General features: G+C 42.5%; 1 protein-coding gene across 1 annotated transcript in view; it reads right to left on the reverse strand.

Annotated features, from left to right (window-relative positions):
• dachb (dachshund b) overlaps window positions 1-23,353 on the reverse strand; it is a 141,092-nt gene that overhangs the window by 40,392 nt on the left and 77,347 nt on the right. The window contains exon 3 of the mRNA XM_049568043.1: window positions 5,684-5,794. Coding sequence (XP_049424000.1) covers window positions 5,684-5,794 — 111 coding nt within the window. The remainder of the gene's footprint in view (window positions 1-5,683; window positions 5,795-23,353) is intronic.

A 23,353-nucleotide genomic window follows, 5' to 3' on the forward strand; every position in this document is an offset into this window, starting at 1 on the left:
TATGTCCCAACCCTCACCTATGGTCATGAGCTCTGGGTAGTGACCGCTTGTGGTACAAGCGGCGTTCCCTCTGTAGGGTGTCTGGGCTCAGCCTTACAGATAGGGTGAGGAGCTCGGACATCTGGAGGGAGCGCGGAGTAGAGCTGCTGCTCCTTCTCGTTGAAAGGGGTCGGTTGAGGTGGTTCGGGCATCTGATCAGGATCCTCCTGGGTGCCTCCTGTTGGAGGTGTTTTGGACATGTCCCACTGGTAGGAGGCCCCGGGGCAGACCCAGAACACGCTGGAGAGATTAGATATCTCATCTGGTCTGGGAACGCCTTCCGGTCCCCCAGGAGGAGCTGGAAAGCTTTGGGGAAAGGGACGTCTGGAGTGCTTCCCTCAGTCTGCTGCCCCCACATCCAGGCTCGCGATAAATGCGATTAAAAAAAAAAAAAGCATTATGATCAGACCTTTATCGAATCGCAATTAACGTGTTGCTATCGCTGAAAAACTTTCTCAAATATAAACGTACATACTTTAACTTCAGTAAAATTTTCAGTGCAGGACTTTTACTTGTATCTTACGGTGTCTTTGTCTCTACCTGTTCTCTCTGCTTCTTCCTTTGTCCCTCTGTCGCTGACAAAAACAAAGATATGGTTTCCACTGACACATAAATCTGTCCCTCTCTTCCTCCATCTCTCCACTCATTCATCGCTCTGCGTTTTCTTACTTCCATACAGAAACAAAACAGATATGACTGTCACTGCCAGCGATCGACTTTCACCCATCAAACACCAACACATCTTTTCTTTTCCCTCCTGCCCCAAATATCCCTTTCTCTCATCATGAGTCTATTTTTCCCTCCTCTGTCCTCCCGCACTTTATTTCCTCCTTCATTCGTACACTCGCTCCTCTCCTCTATTGTCCGCCGGAGTTTCCCATGCCGGTGTGAGTGTCTCTTACAAAGGAAATAAGGTCGGACAATGAAAAGGAGGCTTTCCAACGCACTCGCACAACAAAACAAAAAAAAACACTCTGAACGAAATAAAAGAAGGAGGAGGAAGAGGAGCAGGAGGGAATAAATAAAAAACGACACGGCGAAAGAGAATGAAAGGAGTAACTCTATCAGCCCATTTGCCAGGTCAGCTGAAGAAAAGGAAGAGATGGAAACAGAGGGAAGGATCGCTCTCTCTTTTCTTTTCTCTTTGCTTTTTGTTTTGTGTCTTTTTAATAATTCAGAGAAGCAAACACAGCAGAGATGGAGTGGGGGCCGGAAAGTGTGTGTGTGTGTGTGTGTGTGTGTGTGAAGTCTTTGTTTTTATATATGTCACTGAGTACTTCAGCATGTCCTCCTGGCAGATACTTTAAGACAGCTGTTACCATCAGAGACAATCACTGTGAGAAGCCACATTTCAGTTCTCTGCACTCTTTACTAATTATTATTATCATAAAATATATAATTTAATAACTAAATAATATCGTAAACATGCATTATTTTGGGGGAGGGTGGATGGGCAGGGGTTGGGAGCACCACACATTAATACTGAGGTAAAATTCTAGGAACATATGAGGGTATAGAAAATTACACATCGTCCCAGCCTAATCCCAATTTCACACCTGTAAAGTTTCCTGACTGCGTGTTGCATCTGTGTAAGTACAGATTTGAGATACGCGTACTTTGCTTCCACTTCATACCTCTCCTTCACTACATTACGGAGAGAAACACTCTAAGCTTTTGTTAGTTTTCATACATTATTTTTCAACAGATGTTTTTCTCGCCCAGCATGAACCTGCTGCCACATACAGCCACAGAAATAGTTGTAGTTCTCACATTTACGGCATCAGTAGAACATTATTGCATGCATTCAACTCATAATGGCACGGTATATGAAATGCTGAATATTCTACGCTTTATTTAATGCGCCTATCAGTCTTTCTGATAAAAGATCAAGAGAAGGAACTTGACTTTACACGCTCTTATGTGGTTTAAAGCAGTTTTAATTTCTCCTACAAATTCATATTTTACATCTCTACAACTGTGTTTCATTATATTGTTATTCTTTATCCATTTACATACCAGCCTCCACCAATCTACCGATCTAATAGTTTGTTGGGCACAGTGAAACAGAGATCTGTGTGGGTACATGAGACCCTAAAAAAGAGGGTTGGTCATGTGGAGTACCACCAGTTGGTCCAGGAGCTTCTCCTCCATTTTAGGATGACTCAGGAGCAGTTTGACAACCTGCTGTCTATCGTCGGGCCGTATAGCTCTGGGTATCCACCAGCCGCTACCACCAGTTTCTCCTCCATTGTTTACCAACTATCAACTTGTTGTCGCAACCACCACAGAAGGCCCGCCTCTCAAATCATTCAATTGAACAATGGGACGAAAAAAGAGATGACATGGGGAGTTGAAGTTTCATCAGCCTGAGGAGTTCAGAGCGCTCCGGCAAAAACGCCAGGCGCCAACACTGTAGAGAGATATCTAAAGCAAGAACTGAAGAGACAAGCTAGTGACAGAGAAGAGGGCACTGAATGATATTGAGACCCAACACACACACTCTTATGAACTGGAGGTTGCTGTCACGTCTCCATATGTTTGCAGTCGTTGAATGTAAAATGCTGAAACTGATCCCAGCCAGGAGACGATCTGTGACATGAGCTCGAGTTTCAGTACTACCTAATACTTTCTCTTCTGTCTTTGGTTTCCAGTCGTGACTCTGTCTTTCCTCCCAGCGGCCATACGTGTTATTTTCTTCACAGTTTTATGATGTAAAGGTGACGCGAGGAAAGACGACATTAAATAGAGTTAACTGAGACGGGAAAGGTGGAGGTGTGAGAACCAACGGAAGAATGGAAAAGATTTCAGATCCTAGATGAGTTTTATGACAAAGAAAAAAGTGTGAAGTAGCATAAAATCAAAATACTCAAGTACCTCACAGCAGTACTTAATCGTCCGGTCAATCCGTGGTTTGACCCGGGGAAAAATGCAGTCGTAATCATTGAAGGTTTTGTGATCTCTTGGGACATCCAAATAACGTAAGTATGTGATTAAATACTTAATGGATCAAGGTAAATTCAAGGCTAAAAAATTAGGGCCATTACGTCACAGCATCACACAAAGAAGTGCCTATATTGACTTCTAAATAGGGGTGGGCGATATATATTGTTAACGATAATATCGTCGTTGTTTTAACGATGTGCAAATTTACGTTATCGAGTATGCAAATGACTTCACAAAAACAGCACGTTGAAACCAGGTTGAAACCCCACACATTCACTGAACAAGGGTTACGTAACTTGTGTGCAGCAGCAGGCCGCAGTACGCCTAGGTGGTCACGTGATCTCTCACTGGCACCTTCCCGGCAGGTTAGCCTGCTGCTAAACAAACATTAGCGAGACAACATGGCAACACCGCTCACGGATGCTCCAGCAGCTTCGGAAGACGTGGGTCAACTGTAGTGATAGGTCCCAGCCTGTCAGGTGGGAACTCATGCTGTATTGTGTTGCAGGGGAACAATTAAAGGGTTGCTCAAGTACCTAAAGCCTGCGTGGTTCATGAGTAGTTTGTGGTTATACCAATAAATAAATAAGTCAGACACGAGCAACAGTACTAGTGACTTAGTCTGCATATAGCGACACGCAAAAGTGTCTAGTTTTAGGTCGGGAAAGTTCGCAGTACCGGAAGACCGTCTACTGAGATACCTAGCATAGCCACAGTTAGCTGAACGAAGCGGCAACATGACACAGTTTCAAGTCTCCCCGCCGGAAAAGTTCACCTTCAAGGCTGAAGACTGGCATAAATGGATTAAACGCTTCGACAGATTCGGCGTTGCTTCTGGATTGGAGACCCAAGCAGAAGGGAATCGCAGGAATGTGATCTTTGAGAGAGCAAAGTTTAATCAGCGGCATCAAGTTTCATTCAGTTTCATTACGGCGCTGCACTGCCTGGCGGAGCACTGCGGTTACGGGGCTCTACATGATGAGATGGTGGGGGACAGGCTTGTGGTGAGTCTGCGGGACAAACGCCTATCTGAACAGTTGCAAATAGACCCATTGACGCTACAAAAAGCCGTCACCAGAGTCAAACAGAGAGAGCAGGTAAAAAAGCAGCAAGAAATGTTAAGAACATTTTTCCATTAATGTCATCCATGAAAAACAATTAATGAGCTGTAACTCAGGCTGTTAAAAACACATATTTAAAAGAATATTGTCGAATTATCGTTATCGTCAAAATCCCTCAAAATATCGAGATATTATTTTTTGTCCATATCGCATATCCCTACTTCTAAACATATTTTCATATTATTAATATCCAAACATCAGTTTGTTAGGATGTTTTTTCACATGTAACCATCAGATATGACCTGTCTTGAGTGTTTATGTGCACTTAGCAGGTACTCATACCCCAAAATTACCTTTTTTTTTAATCCAAACAAAGTCAGTAAAAGTAGGTTATTAAGCATGTTATCATTCAATTTTCAGCAAACACAAATTAAATACAATTAATGAGACCAAACTTGAAACATGTCTTGGCTTTTTCATTCTTTGGTTTAACTGTGGTGCCACTGAAGTTTTATCTCTGTGATGAAGCTTCCTCTTGGGAGGGTTGTGATGTTGAAATATCATCTAGAGACTTCTTCATGACACCTTGGGAGGCACCGGTCAGTGAACATTCTGACCTGGGCTCGTAGAACGTGTCACCACTGATTTCCCAGAATGTTTTCGACTGTTGCAGACAGACGCTTTCATGTGTTTCAGACACCATCTAAGGCCATGTTTCGATGAACACGATCAGCTGAGAACAGAATCGTTTCTCATTTTCATTTTGAAAATTTTGGCGTTCGGACGACAACGTTTTGATAACAATCGCCATGCACACGGATCCGCAAAGATGACCAAAAATGCTGTAGTATACATGCCAGGCCAGTAGTTCTACAGAGCAGTGATGTATAAACGGGTCCATGTCATTGGTTCAACATCCCATTAGTCCAACTGTCCGCGGTGCTGAGCGGCTCGCAGCGGGCGTATGGTGCGCCGTGACCGGCTTGAGGCGGAGCAGGCTCACGGCTTATGTGTTTGTCACTGTCTTTTTCATTTTAACCCACACCATGATCTCTTCCTGACCCTAACCAAGTGGTTTTTGTGCCTAGACCTAACCAGACCTTAACCACAGGGCATCATGATGATTTCGGAACGGACTTCGGAACAATGAGTTTAATATGGTCAGAACAATGGGCTGTTGGACCAATGGGCAGTTCCCTGTATAAACAAACAAAATGGCAACTGCACGAACGTTTGTCTGGACGGACGACAAGTAGATCTACACTTTGCTGGAGAAGCGTTGATTTTCTCGCACATGCCTAGTGACTGGAACCGTAATGTGCATGTGCGAAAAAGTCTCAGGTTTCAGAGGAACTGCATATTGCGAGTTCACACGACAACGGAGACGGCGCCGTTTCAAAAAAATCGCACTCTGGAATCGTTTTCAAAACGTTGCGTTTTCAGGCACCCAAACGTGTCGTCCTTGAAAAAAATTATGTTCCACTAAGTCCATGATGGTATACTTTCATTATACGATGCAAGCTGGGCCCATTTTTGAATTCGATTGACTGGACTTTAAGTTCAGTACTTGAGTAAGTGTACTTACTTACTTAGTTACTTTCTGCGGCTGTGTACAGGTGTGTTTATGTGTTTGAGGTTACCTGTGTTGGAGTGTAAGTCGTCATTATCCGACTCGTTGCCGTTCTGGAGACTCATCATCATCTTCATCTTCTGCAACTTCTGGAGCTCGGCCATGGCTGCTGCTGTCAGGCCTGTGACACACACACACACACACACACACAGAGTTACCTTCATCATCCTCATCATCATTATCTAGCAGCACACACTCTCACGGAGGCACTGACATCATCAGCGGCTGTGAAAGTCCACCAGTCTCTCAAATAACCAATCACAGCTTGAGCTGACTCTTCCCCGGACCTCACAGGTGCTGCCTGCCTCTACCCACGATGCTTTGCGGCGAGCCGTGACACACATACAGCACTGTCGCTCGCGCCCGGCTGTCGCTGTCAAAATTTTTCCTTTCAGTTTGAGCGTTTTGTTGAAGTGTCTCAGGGTGTGAGTGCTGTTTCAGACGCCTCGGGGCTGATGTATATTCACTGATACACACACACACACACACACACACACACACAGCAAAACAAAACACACACACACACACATAGAGGACACACCCCCACCGCGACACACACACACACACACACACACACACACACACACGCTCTTTTGTACGGACTAAGATCCCTGGCTCTGTGCACTGACCTGGAACTGACTTCTATACACAACAACCAGCAGAGTGAGAGCAATGACCCTGTGTGTGTGTGTGTGTGTGTGTGTGTGTGTGTGTGTGTGTGTGTGTCAAAGTATGCTTTATTGTGTAAATGCACTATTATGTTTGTAAGTGTGCACGTGAGCCCTTTGTGTCGTGCTGAGTGTGTACGTACAGTTTGCTTTCATGTATAAGTGTGTGTGTGTGTGTGTGTGTGTGTGTGAGGGAATGCATGCATGCTTATCTGCGCATACTTGTGCCCGTGTGTGTGTGTGTGTGTGTGTGTGTGTGTGTGTGTAGGTCAGTTGGTTTTGCCCCGGTCACGGTTGACGGCCTTGGAGGAATGTCCATTACACACACAGTACAGTTGTCTGCAAGCTATAAAGAAAACAAGATAGAGGGAGGAAAAAAAACGAGGGAGGGAAGGAGGGAGGAGTTGTCACGTTGTTTGAAATTTAATTTAAAGCAGGATGGAGGGATGGATGGAAGAGGAGGAGGAGGAGAGAAAGAGCGTGTTATGTGCAGGTGAAACTACACTGGAGTTAAAAAAAAAAGTTAAAAACGTACAGATCAGCACTGACAGAAATCTCGATTCGTCGGTTATCTTTACGAGATTGTAGTTTGTTTATCAAACTCCTTAAAGACACAGAAACCTTTTTTCAAGCTGGCTACCCATGTTGATGTTTAATGAAGTTCAGGTTGTGATGTCAGGTGACCAATACTCAATGTCAGGACAATGTCTGAAGCCAACATCAATCTAACACAGAATACTGACAACAGATAACAAATGTCCGTCCATCCATTTTCATCCACTCATCTCAGTCCAATAGAGCACCTTTGGGATGTGCTGTGCTGGAACAGGAGATTCTCATCATGGATCAACTGTGTGATGTCATCATGTCAATATGGACCAAAGTCTCTGAGGAATGTTTCCAGCACCTTGTTGAATCTATAACCAGGTTTCCATCCAAATGTATCGCAAATTTTAAGCGAATTTTGTGAAAATGCGCAAAAAAAATTTAAATTTATGCACGTTTCCATTCGTTATTGTTTTGCGAGTATTGGGAGTCAACAGGTCGAGCAGTAGGTGGCGCTTCTAGTGAAAAATAAAAATGCAAAAGAACACCCGAAAAAAAAACCCAATGAACACCCTGAACTGATGTAAACAACGACCACTTCTTTTATCAGTCGAAGGAAACATTCAGTTTCGTCGCCGCTCCAGACGTATCTCACGCTCCCTTCCTCTGCCGCCATTTTCTGACTGTGGACTCGTGGGGCGGAAGTGAAGTTGAAGTAGGATCCGGTAGCCTCCTTTATTCGCTAAATCTGTTTCCATTGCCGAAAGTTGCATTTTCCTAATATCGATACGCTGATTTTTCCACCCCCTCCAAGCGTAAAAACTTTTTTTGCGATATTTCGGCCTTTTTTTTATTTCTGGCGATTCCATTCAAGTTTTTTTTTTTTGCAGTTGTTTAAAATGCGAATAAAATAGGTGGATGGAAACCCAACTTGTGACACCAAGAATTAAAAAGGGGGTCCAACCCAGAACTAGCAAGGTGTACCTAATAAAGTGGTCACTGAGTGTATATTTTTAACTACTGCTGAGGTGAGGTAATGAAGAACTTGACGCTCGAAATTTTGCAGACTTTTTTTTTTTGCCTTTCACAATAAACACACCAATATTTAATAGAAAATAATTAATTTTGTTTGTTTGTTTGTTTGTTTGTTTGTTTGTGTACTGTGGGTATACTATTAAACAATTAAACATTTTCTCTTTTGCTTCTGCTTTGTCATATATCTTGTATAATGTCTATTGTGTTGTGTGTGTTCTTGTGTATTTTATTTCGGAGCTTGCCAAAGATGAATTTCTGTTACTTGTGACAGACAATAAAGGTTTATCTTATCTTATCTTATCTTAATGAGCAGAAAAACTATGTTTTTTTTTTAAATTATGGGATGAATATTTCTTAAAGTGTAGACATAAAACAAAATAGCAGGAGTTAAAATATAGAAATATAATATGTATTATATATAGAACAGAAAGAAATGAAATATAACATAAAACATAATAAGGTAGTAGATGAAAATATATCTGACATAATGTGTAAATATTTTTACCTAATGATGTGGGAAAAATGTCTATAAATGTGTTTCTATTTAATTTCTTAGTTGTGTTTCTAAAAGAGCTGATTATTTCAGATAAAATCACCCAACAACACGTCTTAATCTGCACGAAGCTCTTCCTGAATCCAACAGTTAACTGGTTTCTAAAATATCTGTTCCACGAATACACAACTAATGAGGAGAGGCCGCAGAGTGAGGGAGAAACGGGGAGAATAAAGAGTCAAAAAGAAAGCGGTCCACTCAAAGAGCCTGAGGCAGAGTGACCAGACGTATTGTCTGCCGTCCTGCTGAGAGAGAGGACCTGGAAAGAAATAGAGAAACATGATGGAGGAAAGGAGGCCAAAAACGAAGAGGACCATAAGGAGCTGCTGCTCACAAGCACCCAGATAGAATGAAGGTTACAACAAATACCATCAATCACACGCAAATAATTTATTTTGGGGGGAAAAATGCCAAATATTCCATTTTGATTTCTCTGATTTTACCGGCGATACACACAATTTATTAATTTTGTTTTCCACTACAGCAGAGGACGCTCATGAAAAATGCAGCAAAGGTGAAGAAAATGACTGGAAAACAAAGGGAGGCCGAGGAAGAAAGAAGTGGGATTGATGCGAGAGGAAGAGGAAGGAGGAAAAAGGTGGAGGAGACAAGAGGATATAAAGATGGAGAGGCTGGAGAGAGAAAGCAAGGCGGACTGGAAATGGAAAAACAGTTCGAAAGAAGAATGAGTGACGTGAAGAAGTGGGATTGATGACGGCAAAGAGGTCAAACAGATCTTTGAAAAAGGGAAAAGAAGGAGGAAGAATGTGGGGAAGTGAAGTGGGGAAGCAAGAATAGACGGATGCAAAGTTATGCTGAATGAAAAGTAATGCGTTGTGACATTTTTAGCGTAAAGTGAGCTGTGACGTCAGTTTACGTTGAGTTGTGTTTGGCCTGCAGATTTCTACTTTGATCCCTTAACAAACGTCTGCCTAAATTATACCATTAAAAAAAAAAATTGCTTATCTTTTTTAAATGTACAAAATAAATCAAATCAAAATTAAATTTCCATCCATTCATTTCCCTCATTCATCTATTAAATTTTAGTATTTCAAATGTCCAACCAACAGAAGCTTAGACTAGAAAACATATAGCATGTTTACTTAAAAAATGACTTGTATGTGTTTAAAATCAAAAGCCCTTGATGACTGTGGTTGCAGGTGTAGCGCCGGTCCTTCGTGAAGAGGGAGCTCAGCCAGAAGCTTTTGATTTACTGGTCCATCTACGTCCCAGCCCTCACCTATGGTCATGAGCTCTGGGTAGTGACCGAAAGAATGAGATCATAGATACAAGCAGCCAAAATGAGTTTCCTCTGTGGGGTGGCTGGACTCAGCGTTAGAGATAGGGTGAGGAGCTCAGACATCCAGAGGGAGCTCGGAGTAGAGCCGCTGCTCCTTCACTGTGAAAGGGGTCAGTTGAGGTTGTTCGGGTATCAGATCAAGATCCTGCTGGGTAGGGTTAGGTACCGAAAGTCGGTGCATATATGGAACTGGTATGCTATGTCTCCCTCTATTGGACGTGACATGTAACAGAATCATTCATTCATTCATTCGTTCATTTGTTGAGTGTTTATTATTATTTAAAGGCACACTGAGCACCGTTGGGCATCACTTCTGTTTACGTTCAACAATGTTATCAAACAACGTTGCTAGCTCATTGCTAGTTGTTGGGAAAAACGTCATTTGAACTCTGTTTTTAGTAGGGTTGGGACTCGTTAGGATTTTAACGATTCCAATTCCTTACCGATTCCCACATTATATTCATTATACTTGCTATACTTAATAAACACAAATGCAATCATACAAATACAAAAACTTTATTCTAACTGTTGCACAGTGAAATTAGATGAAAATACACATTTGTGTGTGGTGTGTATTTCAGATTTAGAGCTTGTATCATCTCCCTGAGAATATATAACAACAAAAAGTGATTCTCTGATTTCTACAGTAACAATATTACCTCAAATTAACCACAGCAATGTAATAAAAAATACTTACATGCATTCATGCTTGGGCACTGTTATACACGTGACAACACCTGAACAGAACACACACAGACACACACTGGCTGTTTGTTTCTACCGCTCCCCTCGCTGGAAGCGGACCTTCTGCTGCCCGCCTCCGCCTTGATTAAACGCTGAAAATAAGATAAAAGAGGAAGACAGGTGTCTCCTATTTTATCTTATTTTGTTATATTTATCTCTCTCTCCTCTCGCTGGAAGCGGACCTCCCGCCGCCTGCTCCCGTCTCAAACACGGAGGTCTCCCTCTCTGCTGAGCACCCATGGTGCATGCCTGGCCTGTTAAATAGCCGGTAACCATGACAACTGTGTGGCACAAACTCAGTGCTTTAGTGATTACATAATGTCGGGCTCGGTCGGGTTCGGACAGAAATATGCGGCCCGTGCCGCACTGTAATGGAAATGCATGTGATGTTTGTTTGTTTGTTTTTTTTTACAATCTAGGAACCGTTTGCAGGAACCGTTACGCCAAATGTGATGGAACCGGTTCCGGAACCAGAACTTTGGACCCGGTTCCAAAAAAGAACCGGATCCGGATCCCAACCCTAGTATTTAGCCTCATTGTAGCGTGTAGCTCTAACTGCCTCTCTGGACACCGTGTTCACATGTGCATGCTTGCACGAGACCGTGAGACATGGGCACCGCGTTCATGTATATGTGCTTGCTTTCGCTGGCCTCGCACTGGCTGGTTGGTACAGCCTGGACCCAGATGTTTTTGTTGCCACTTCTGGACTTTCATAGAGTTAATATTATTTTAATGTTAATTTGTTAAGTGTTTTTTTATTATATTTTAAAACTGTTAATAGAGTACATATACCTATTTATTTCTAGGTATTTATAATTTGCCTCAGCAATAAATAAATAAAAACATTCCTTATTAGAATTTAAAACGGTTATAAAAAATACTCACACACTTCTGAAAGGTGGCCCATTTGTGCCACTTTTGAACCTCCATAAAAAACTCATATTTTGAGGTATGGGTTCAGGCACCGTTTAAGCACCGGTACAGTTTTTAAAGTATCGGTTCGGCTTAAGGTCATGGTGACCCAAGAAGAAATGTCCAGGGATCGCCAAAGTCATTAGGATACATCCTCTTCGTACCACAAGTGTCGGTACCACATTTTGCGCCAAAAAACCCTGTCCAACAAATCCAGTCACAGTCCCCCAATCCCAAATGGATCTCTTTCAGACTCGTTGACTCAATCAGGTTAAGAGCTAACCTGACGGAGAACTGAGACACCACTTCCCCTCACGTGAATGCGCAGAACCAATGGGAAGGGCCAAGACAAGGGCTAAGGGGAAGAAATGGAATTGGTCCTTGGTCTGTAAGGATCTAGGGCTTGAGTCAACGAGTCTGTAAGGGATCCATTTGGGACTGGGGGAGTGATTTCTTGCAGGGTGGTAAAACAAAACTATTTCTCTTTTGCTGTAGCAAAAGTTCACATGGAAATGTCTCCAAACGAAGTTCCTCAAATTTAAGAGTGAACACTTGGTAACAGAGAAAACAGATGAGCGAACAGAGGGGGGGATTAAAAACGGAAAATGGAGTCCCTCTGCGGGGTCAGGACTGCACTCACACATTGATCACCGAAGAACACCTTGACACACACTCACAAAGATGCATGTACAGATACAGGAAACAGCCCTACACACACACAGGTGGACAGACACACTCATCCACACACACACAGATTACAGAAACACACTCCTATAAACGCACACACACTCGGACACAGAGTCCGAACGCCCGCTTCGCCTCGATGCAACCAGGAGACAATCAATAGTGAGGGCAGAGCCACAATACTGTTCTCCATCATGACTATCAAACACACACACACACACACTCTCTCTCGCTCTCTCTCTCTCTCTCTCTCTCTCTCTCTCTCTCTCTCAGATCGATGGCTGTCCGCTGTGTCCACGGTTACCGAGCATCGACCCCCGTCGCTAATGGCGACCACGGAACCTTGGGAATTAGTGTGTGATTGATTGACAGGCTGCTTCAAAGGCACACACACACACACACACACACACACACACACATCATATAGACCCTTAGTGTGTGTGTGTGTGTGTGTGTGTGTTTCAGTGGTCCCCTGTGGGTTGTCCATACGTTGTTTACCCATCTCTTTTTCCTTCCCGTGCATCCTAATGCTTTCCGAAGGACAAAAGAGAGAGAGAGAAAGGAGAGAAGGAGAGGGCAGGAAGAAGGGATGAAAAGAGGAAGTGAGCACGAACAGGATTATGACGGAAGAGAAGTCAATCGTCAGCGTAAAACATCAACTCGAGAGGTATTTTCCCACCAGCCTTCACATGATGATGACTTTGCTCTGCTGGATTAAGAAGGCCACACGTCTGAGCGAAGTCAGGGTTGGTTTTCTTAAAGACTAAAAAAAAAGATTTGTCATTTTTATCACGCTAGCTGTCCCGTTAAAGTCCGAAACCTTTCTGTAACTAGCTGCTTTTGGACCAAACAGTTCTGGGGGCTCCCTGAGAGGTGTTAACCACAGGAAAGCTCCTCCGAGAACAACATACATACAAGTGCTTATTTTCTGTTTGCATTCGAACTGCCGATAGCAACGCTACGTGAGCTAGCTATCGAAGATTCTTATAGTCCGCTTTTATGAGTCAAATTTGAGTTGTATTTATTTGCTTGTCTTTCGTTACAGACTGTTGTTTGTGTCGTCTGTTGTGGCAGTCGCCAGTGCGGCACTGGATCATGTGTTCAAACAATCACAACACTTAGGTTACGCATGGTTCCCTTTGTACCGGGAGTGTACCTACTTCGAAATAGGGGCTAAAAAAATGGCGTTCTAAGAAATTCAGCATAGCGTTAGTTAGCTAGTGATGTTAAGCTCAACTCACATCCCACCTACATCAGCTGATCTCAAACAGCCCAATCAACTGGTGGAGCAGCTGACTGATGGAAGGGAGTCAGCTGATAGATCACGATTCCTTTCTATGCAACCAGTTGGTGAATCTCATTCAGGGTGCCCTATTTAAACTGCTCTGGCTGCCTACTGTTGCTGCAAGATGCTCTGCAACCCGCCTCCACCCCAGCTCCTCCTTTTCATGCTGTGTTTGACTTATCAATGTCATTTTTGTTCGTCATTCATGCTGCTCTGTTCTGTTCCTGGGAGGTCTTTGCTGCTGCTCTCCCTGCTCTCTTTCCATGTGGGCGCATGGAAGGGCAGGGAGGCCCCAGAACAGAGCCATACCATCTTATATGTATGCAATATGCAGTATCTTAAGAGACTTCTTGGTTAAATAAAAGTTAAGTGGAAAAAAATAAGAGTTCCACCTGCACTGTTTGATTTACTGGTCTACAAGGTGCAGCACAAAAACACCACAGCAAAGGAGAAAATATTAAAGGCCTTGGAGTCAATTACAACTCTGATTTTAAACCATTAAACAGTGGTTCCCAACTGGTTCAGCCACAGTTTAATATATTCAGCATCGTTCTTGAGCTAGTTTGGTGTCTCTGTTCAGTAGCTGTTCCTTGTTCATGCAGTTAAAGTTTAAAATGCTGAAATGTTTCAATTCACACTTTTCAAAATAAGAGCTTAATCACTTGTGAATGTCTAAAACTTGACAGCATGAAATTAAAAAACAAAAATTAAGCTAAGACACAGACTGGAGGTTTTCAACTTTAACATGTGCTTTGTTCTTTTGAAGTTCATTTTGTACACATGAAAGTCAGCACAGCATGTCTTCTTCGGTGAGTCGAGGACTCTGTCCTACATAGTACAACAGTTAGACTGAGTCATTAACGCCCCACCCGTCATAAAAAATGTGTACCTTCTGCTACTGTAAGGCCTTTTTCAGTAAAAGCATCCTCCACATGGCAGGCGATATTCTAAATGAGATCTGACAGTGTCCTTCCACAGCACAGTGCGTCAGGATGGTCTTTAATAGCTTTGAGTTTGCTGGTGGAGGCTGTTGGGTGATCTTCGAGAGTCCTAAACCCCCCTCCTGAGCTCGCGTGAAACCCACCCCATTTGGCCGTGGTTGTAAATATTTAATCCGCTGCACCTACATCTCTGACGAAGTGCTCTGAACGCGCTCTCAGAGACGGAGTGACACTTTGAATAAAACAAACAGGAAAACAGAGAAATTGCTCTTTGTGTTCTGAATTTAGAAACACACTGTTCTGGCTTTTTTTGTTTTGCTGGGGGGTTTTTTTCTCTTTCTTCCTGCGAGCACTCGGAGTGCCAATTTACAAATGCAGTCGATTGCTCTTGTGCTGAGTCAAATAGATTTCAGCCCCGCACTCTGGCACTTAGGTCGCCCATCTTTAGCTTTCACTGGAAGTCCAAGACGCCCATTTGGAACCATTTCACAGCGGCCATTTTGTGTCATCTCTCATAGACACAGACACTGGATTTAGAGTAATTGTTTTTGCAGAGTCTTTGACTTTACCATGTTTTTGAGTCTGCAGACAGCTGGACCAGAAGTCTTTAGCACGACATCTAGTCACCAGACTCCATTAAAACTTTACAGTAAGTTGGAAGTGGACGCATTAGGGAATCAGCCTGTTAAAAGTCAATGTTTAGACAGTAAGTTCAACTGAGTTCAATGTTAAGGGGGTTTTATTATTTATAAAATATGGTGATTATTAGTTCTATTGTATAGTAAAGAATGGTAAAGGGTTCTTGTGTCTAATTAAGTCAATGGTAAGGGGTTCTAATGACTAATAAAGTCAATGATTGAGGATTCTGTTCCAGTTAAAGTCATTATTACTGGTTCTTCTGTTGACATTAATCATTTGGAATCTAATGCTGTGGCACCGGGCACAAATTAAACAATTAGCACTCGTGAATATGATGTAAAGCGTAAAGGTGCGATTAGATGTGAATCCCCGCTGAGTGGTGAAAATTTCTCGTAATACATGTATTAACTGGCGTGAATGAAGCGAGTAGCACAATTTCACATCATACACTTATTCGCTAGAGTTGGAAAAAAACAAACTTTAGTGGCCAATTCACACTGCGATAGCCAACTGATATCCTTTAGGGATGCATGATGGCAAGAGTGTACACGTGGAAGTTTGTCCATCAGTTCAGCGATTTCGTTATTTGCGTGTATGAAGCAAGTCAGCACAAAATATTCTAGGGATATAACTCACACAACGTGATGTGAAAATTTGGTTTGGTGTGAACACAACATAATGCCTAAAAAAGTTAATAGTCCCATTAAAGTCAATAGTCAGGGGTTATTTTGCTTAAAGAGGTCAACATTAAATGGTAAAATATGAAAAATACGGTATAAATCAGTGGTTATGTGTTAGTTTATAATGTCAAAGACCGGTGGGTTCTTTCCCTGATTAAATTCAATGATTAGCGACTCTAATGCCTATTTGAAAATCAGTGGTCGAGGGTCCTGTTGACTGTTGAAAGTCAGTGGCTTGGGGCTATATTTTGTCTTAAAGTCAATAGCCATGTGTTTTAAATTCAGTGATTAGGGGCTGGATACCTGTTTAAAGTCGATCATTAAGGTTCTGTTGCCTAATGAAGTCAATAGGAATGTGTTGTATTGCCTGTTTAAGGGTCAGTGGTCGAGGGTTCTATTGCCAAACAAAGTATAATGGATAGAGCTTCTGTTACCTGTTTAAAGTCAGTAGGTTGGAGTTCTATTTGCTATTTAAAGTTAGAGATTTTGTGCCAACTGAAATCAATGGTTAGGACTTCCAGTGCCGCATTTAATTCAATGGTTAGTTCTACTTCTAATGAACTGAATCATTAGAGGTTGTGTTGCCTGTTTTACGTCAGTGGCTATGGGTTCTTTTACTACGTAAAGTCAATACAAGAAGACAAAATATAAAAAATGGCAGTGGTTTTGTGTTGCCTTATAAAGTCAGTGGTTGGGTGTATTATTCTCTGATTGATTTCAAAGGGTAGAGACTTATTGCTTGTTTTAAGTCCATGGGCAGGGGGCTTTAGTCAGTAGTCAATGGAATACTTCATTTGCAAAATGACCATGCATATGTCAATTACTCATCCCGCGCTACCTTGAAATTGTGAAGAAAACTTGCATACATCTACAGTATGATGAATGGAGAATCCAAAAAACATTCCTGAAAAACATTCTTGACAACCTGCAGTAAAGGGGCTGCTAAGTCTCAGTTATCTAGTTATATGCTCAGTACTTCCCAAACACATGCATTTTCAATAAAACATTACTACTCATCAGCAGAAGTGTTTTGTATTGTAACATTTTAACAAAACAGCATGTGTTTGGGAAGTACTGAGAATACGACTGGATGAATGAGACTTGGATTATACTGCATGAGTTGTGTGAGAGTTTATAAATGACGTTTTGATGTAGTTTTGCTGCTGTTAAATTTCCGCTTTCACTTAAATTCATGAAGAACGTTCACCTTTTTTGGATTCTTCGTTCAGTGTGGAGACATGAGAGAAAAGCAACGTTTTCTTCAGGAAGTCGAGGTAACCGAGCGAAACTGATACACAAATGGTCATTTTGCAGGTAAAGTATTCCTTTAAGGAGCTGTATGCTGAAATTTGAAAAGTAAGAAAATATGAAAATGCATGAGAAGTTCCTTTCCATAGTGCTGTACATCTGTTTGAGAAGGTTCATTATCCCTTTATGGTAAACTGAGATGATGCAAAATGTGTTTGTTTCTTTCAATGAGTGATCTTGTATCATGAGCTCTAAAAACCAACAAATCACCAGTTTTCAAAGAAAACAACTCACAGGACCAACGATCGTTTTATTAGCAGTAATTACTTGCAGGCTGTTAAAAAAAACAAACAAGTGTTTTATTGTAATGAAGTGCACTGCAGGTTATTATAGCTTATAACCTCATTGATTTTCTTCTGGCAGAACTTCACACTTTTAGCTGTTTATGAGCAAAGATCATTAAATTAAACTGTAATCTACGGGAATTACGTTGTTGTTGATTTAGCCCTGTTTTGTTTGTCGCTCACTGAACTAAAGTAACTTCCTGTATATTTTCTTTTTTTTTTTAAGCGCACCGTTTTGTTTCAGTCAGTCGTCATTTTTCTACTAAAGTCTAGTTTTCATTTTTATTTCAAATAAAGGATAAAGGTCCAGTGTGCAGGATTTAGGGGGATGTATTAGCAGAAATTGAATATAATATAATAAGTCTGTTTTCTATAGTATATAATCAGCTGAAAATAAGAATAGTTTTCGTTACCTTAGAATGAGACATTTATATCACCATGATGCACCGGCATGTTTCTACAGTAGCACAGAAAGGACAAACCAAACACTGCTGCTTTATTCGTGTTTTTACCGGTTTAAAATCACCTGGTCTGTTTGTTTTGGAGAGAAAGAGACCTCTGTGGATAACTCCACCGCCGGTAAAATGCTCCTGAATGTCTGGGGCCGTATTCACAAACACTCTCAGAGAGCTCTTAACTTAGCCTAAAAACTTTTCATAAGGAGTCCTAGCTTATGAGTGATTTAGGAAAGTTCTCTGAGCAAGGAAGGGACAGAAACGTTTACCTTAGTGAGGAGGTGTGGTCGACCCTGTTGCTAGGTATGATGCATTCTTTTAACAGATGTGATTGGTTGTCACAGACACACCCTTTCATGAGCCTGCACGGTGTGGACACCCAGTGGACATGAAATGAACAGCTGGGATCACTCTGCTGATGGAAGGTTGGGACAGACCCAAGTCACTTTATTTCTGGAGTTCTAGCGTTAGATAGGACATGTGTGCGTATCCCTAATGACGAGGGAGAAGGACTTTTAAGAGGCTTAAGAATGTATCATCCCTGCACAATCTAATCTATGGCCTTTCATTTACTCACTGTCATCCAGACTTTGGAGAATATTTCTCCGACCTCTTTGTGTTTCCTCCATTTTCTCCTCTGATTCAGAAACTCTTAAACCTCTTAAAAGTCCTGGTCGCTGCTCCAAACAGTTTGTTGCCTTAGGAGCTCTTTTAAGATCTGAGATGCTCTCTGAACAACTTTTATCTTTACAAAGGCCTCGTCTTCTAAGAAAACGTCACAATTGTAAGAATTTTCTTAGAATATCGTCACTAGGAGCAACTCTTACTGCTAGGAAGCTTTGTGAATACGGCCCCTGGTCCGTTTTTTTTAGAGAAGAAGAGACCTTTGTGGATAATTCGTCTCCTAGTAAAAAAAAAAAAAACCTGAACAATGAACTGTTCTAACCAGGAGAAGTTTCAGCTAGTTGCTATCTGCAGTCCTCACTGCTAAATCCCACTAACTCTCACACACTGAGCCTTCAACTATAATGATTTTTCATGATTTCCTGTGTTTGTATGTAACCTGGGGACTCTAGTGTTTGCGTTGTGTTGATATGACGAAGCCCAGACCAGAGATTGCGCTAGACTTTTTTGTCGCCAGTCATTTTGACTGACAGGGTCATAAAAATCAGGTCATAATCTATTTTTACCGGTCATTTTAATTTTCGTTTTTAAATGATAATAAAGATATTCAAAGACATTTAGTTTTCATTCGTTCGTTTTTAATAAATCCAACAAGCAAGTTTTAAAGTGTGCATTAATAAGGACATGAACGAAAAGATGAACAGACATCCACACACCCGTGCCATTAGGCTTCGCCCTCGACACACCGGACGGCACTAACGCGTCACTAATGCGTCCGGTGTGTCCAGGGCGTTATGTAGTTATGCCTGTAGGCTCAGTGAAACAAAATTAAAATTGTAATGAAGTGATTAGGGTATTGAAAAATGCGTTCGGTTATGCATTGTTGTGTTATTTTAAATTATAAACACGGTATTTTCTCCTCACGTTCCTCACTCAGTGCTCTCTAATTGCAACCGGTCAAAATGACCGAAGGCCTTCAGATTTTCCGGTCGTTGTTATAAAAAAACAGTCAATGACCGAGAATATCCGGATAACGCGACCCCTGGCCCAGACTGTTGATATCTTTGGAGTCGATCTCTGTTTATTCCCGACAACTGACAGCAAGAGGTAAAAATTACGTCAATTACGACCATATAACTCGAGCCCCTACACAAATTAAGTGACACAGGAATACGTTAGCATATTATACAATAAGTTTAGGCTGAAGACTGAACTTATAAACAGCTCAACAGCGCTAAAACATGGATGTGACTACGAGAACAATGTGGCTTACCTCTGCCATGGTGTACAACAGCAAAAGGGGGGAGGCAAAGACGCCCCTTTATACGTGACGGAGCGACGGGCACAACTTAACGCGAGGTAAATTGTAACATGGACTTTTTATGTGGTTACACAGGGTCGATCCTTTTGCGCTCCCGTCCAGTTGACGACAATACCGCCACACGGTGACAGGCAAAGTTCCACAGAGACCGGACGCGTTTCAGCTGAGTGTTTTCAGCCGACACAAGTAAATTTCTTTGTCACACTTGTTTTTCAATCACTGAGCTGTCATTGTGACTCACCGAATCCGACCATTAATGTGTTGTTGCCTAAAACACAGCTTTGTTTAAAACTATGTAACCAACTCCCAGCAGGTGTTAGCTAGGCTTGATAAAATGTCCACACAGCGGCGTCAGCTGTAGCGCGGTGTGAGTGCATTTTCTCTATTTTTCCACTTCAAACTTATGTTCAGTTTGAACTAATGTCCCTAATTAAATGAGACATGCGTTGTATTTTTAATTTGTCAGGTGTCTTATTGACACAGTTTCAGTCTTGTCAATATTCATACATTCAGTACTCATACTTTGACATGTGGTCTAGGTTACCCAATCTATGTACGTGTATGGGTCCAACCATTGAATACTGATGATAGACTTAAGGCCTGAACATACTCGGGCGTACTATAAGCGGAATGGACTCCGCGAGTAATGTCCGCAGTCATTCGGGCTTTCATAGTCGAGCGCACTTCCGCGTTGTAGTTTCCTGTAAAAATGTCCGTGAAAAATCCCCGCGATGTGAAAAATACATGCCAAGCAATCACTGGTGCGCGGAGCGGAGTCCGCACGGTCGTAAAATCTGATCTTTGCGTGCACAAGGCTTGCGGACGTCCGCTCTGAGTCCGCGCGGACCTCCGCGGAGTCCATTCCGCGTACGTTCCGCCCGAGTATGTTCGGGCCTTAACAGAGGGATGGATATCTATACAGATACCTATCCTACCCCTGATGTAGATGAAGACCTATAGTATATAGACACCACGTCTCGGGTGCAATGGTAGGAGAAAGGTAAGTTCTAGAAAAAACAAAAACAAATTAAGTTTCAAAAGTAAGTTGGGGAACAAAGACGACGCCTCAATCTGATCCATCTCCGCACCAGAAGTATTGAAGCACACCTTACCCGTTTCCCTGCCCTTTGACTCCGTTCTCACATCCCTCCCCCAGAAAACCCCTTTTCTCCGTTCTTCTATTTGCTGTAATCTCTCCCTTTTCTCCCTCAATGGGTCTGTCCATAGTAAAATAGTGAAGAGATGACTCCCCCACTCTTTCTCAACTTCCCTGGTTTCGTTCCCTTCCCTTCAGCCAACTCCGAACCCCCATCGATTCTACCCTCCACATGTCCGCCACCCTAATTTCTCACGTCATCCCCCCACCTTCCTTCCTTCTCTGTCTCTACATACCCTCATCCCTCCATCATCCCTCCATCCTTTCGACCCTCATTCCCATCATCGATTACACGTAATAAACTAACTGCAAACTATAACTCTATTGGCGTGGTCTTTGTTAGTGAACAGTTGATCTGTAGCTAAAATGTGTGAGGTTGTGCCCCCCGCCAAAGGTGAACGTGAAGGGGTACAGAAACGTGAGTATCAGACGCTCCACATGTCGACTGCGGAGGCCTGAGAGCGTCAGGAGAAAACAACTGAAACAGATTTCGGTACATTTGACTTTGTTACACATATCACTGCCGTATAACTGACCCTGTAAAGAGCGGAAACAGCTGATGCTCACTTTAATTTCCTCAGTAACAAACTCAACCAGAGGGGGGCGCTAACAGCCACTGAACACGTGTGTGTGTGTGTGTGTGTGTGTGTGTGTGTGTGTGTGTGTGTGTGTGTGTGCGTGTTTAGTCGAGTATGGAAAAAAGCGTGAAAACGTGATGCAGGGGGTGGAAGGAAACAGGAGAGGAGGAGAGATGAAAAGGACTTAATGTCACTTTAGTCCTCTTCAGCCCTCCTCCCTTCCTCCTCCTCCTCCTCCCTCTTCATCTCCCCCTCCATCTCCCACCCTCCCTTCTCTCCTCTCTCTCTCTGCAGGTGCACATAAGAGTCCTCAGATGAGTGTATTCTTTTCAGGACAAGATTGAAAGCACTTCATCTGTAACCTACACAGAGTATTCATGTGTGTGTGTGTGTGTGTGTGTGTGTGTGTGTGCTCATGCTCCAGATGTGTTTATGTTTATCACTGTTTGTGCCAAAAATGTGTTTATGTACTGTATGTGTGTCAAAGTGTATTTGTGTTTTGGAAGAAGTGTGTGTGTGTGTGTGTGTGTGTGTGTGTGTGAGAAGTGTCTGTAGTTGTGTTTATGTGTCTCCGCAGCCAAAGTGTGTGAAGTGTGTATGTGTGTGTGTGTGTGTGTGTGTGTGTGTTAGAAGACAAGGCGAACCATTGAGCTGTTTTTGAAGTGAATTAACAAGTCAAATGAGTGCCGCAGCACCCTGCATAGGTTACCACACACACACACACACACACACACACACACACACTCCCACGCTTATCATCACAGCTTCTTTGTTAAGGAAGATGAGGCCAATTAAACTGATATCACTCTCTTGTTGTCCTTTATGCCTCCTCCCTCGTTCTCCTGTCTTTCTCTGTTTAATCCACTTCTTCTTTTTTTGCCATCTTTTCCTTCCTTTCGCTCCGTCGGCCGTCAACTATTTGTCTCTTGTTTACGTCTTTACTTCGTCCACCTTTTATCTTTCATCCTCCGTTACCACCATCGTCTCTCTTTGCAGTTTCCCTTCCTTCAATCTTTTGCTCTCTTTCCTCAATCCCTCCTTCCTTTACGTCTTACTCTCTCCCTCTGTTATTCCATTTCTGTCTCAGGGTGCTGTCAGACCTACAGTGGTCTCCTCTGGTCTGAATCAGGGACTCATTTTGTCACAAAGTTGTATAACTGCCTAGAGCTGGTTCGTGTTCTCACGGCAGCATTTACAAGAGGACCAGATCAAATGCCTTGTGTGAGAAAGCTGCTCTTGATTGGTCAGAATTTCCATGTGGGGAAAAATCCAGGAAGTAAAGCAAACGTTGAAGAAGAGTACACTTGCAAGATAAATGTGACACTTTCTAATGTCACAATGGAGGGACAACTACGCAGGTTGATTTTAGCGCTGCTCATCGTGGACTATATTGCTGTCATTGTTCATTTTAGTCAAACCATACAGTTTGAAAACGAGGTCGGAACACGTTCTCACCACCAGAGTTCGTTTGCAATCGGACTGAGATCACCTCTTCAAGAGGGTCTTGGTCCGGCTGTTTTGGTGCACACCTGCTCAAACGAACCGCACTCAGGGGGCGAACAAACTTGAGCTCGATTGAACCAACCTCTCAAGGCTATTCAATGAAGGCTGGATCGACATGCTCTTTGGCCGCAGACGGCGCTGGGAATAAAAGGATGATTCCCACTCAGGTGCTCTTTAGGTGAAAGAACCTTTGGGTGCACTCCCAACTCGTCACGTACTGGTGCTTGATAAGTGGACTTTTACGTTCATCTCTTTATCTTCCTGTTTCTTCAACTTCGATCTCTGTTTTACGTCTTTTTCTTTATTCATCTTACAAAATTTCTTTCTGAATTTTTTTTTTTTACTTCTTGCTCTTTTTTCTGGCTCCTCATTTCCTTTCATCTTTTTCTTTAACCTACCTTCTTCTTTCACCGCCTCTTTCTCTTCTCTACCTCTAGGTCATCCTCCTTTTTCCTAAAACGTCT

The sequence above is a fragment of the Epinephelus fuscoguttatus genome, linkage group LG23, assembly GCF_011397635.1.
Source record: "Epinephelus fuscoguttatus linkage group LG23, E.fuscoguttatus.final_Chr_v1".
Classification (NCBI taxonomy): domain Eukaryota; kingdom Metazoa; phylum Chordata; class Actinopteri; order Perciformes; family Serranidae; genus Epinephelus; species Epinephelus fuscoguttatus.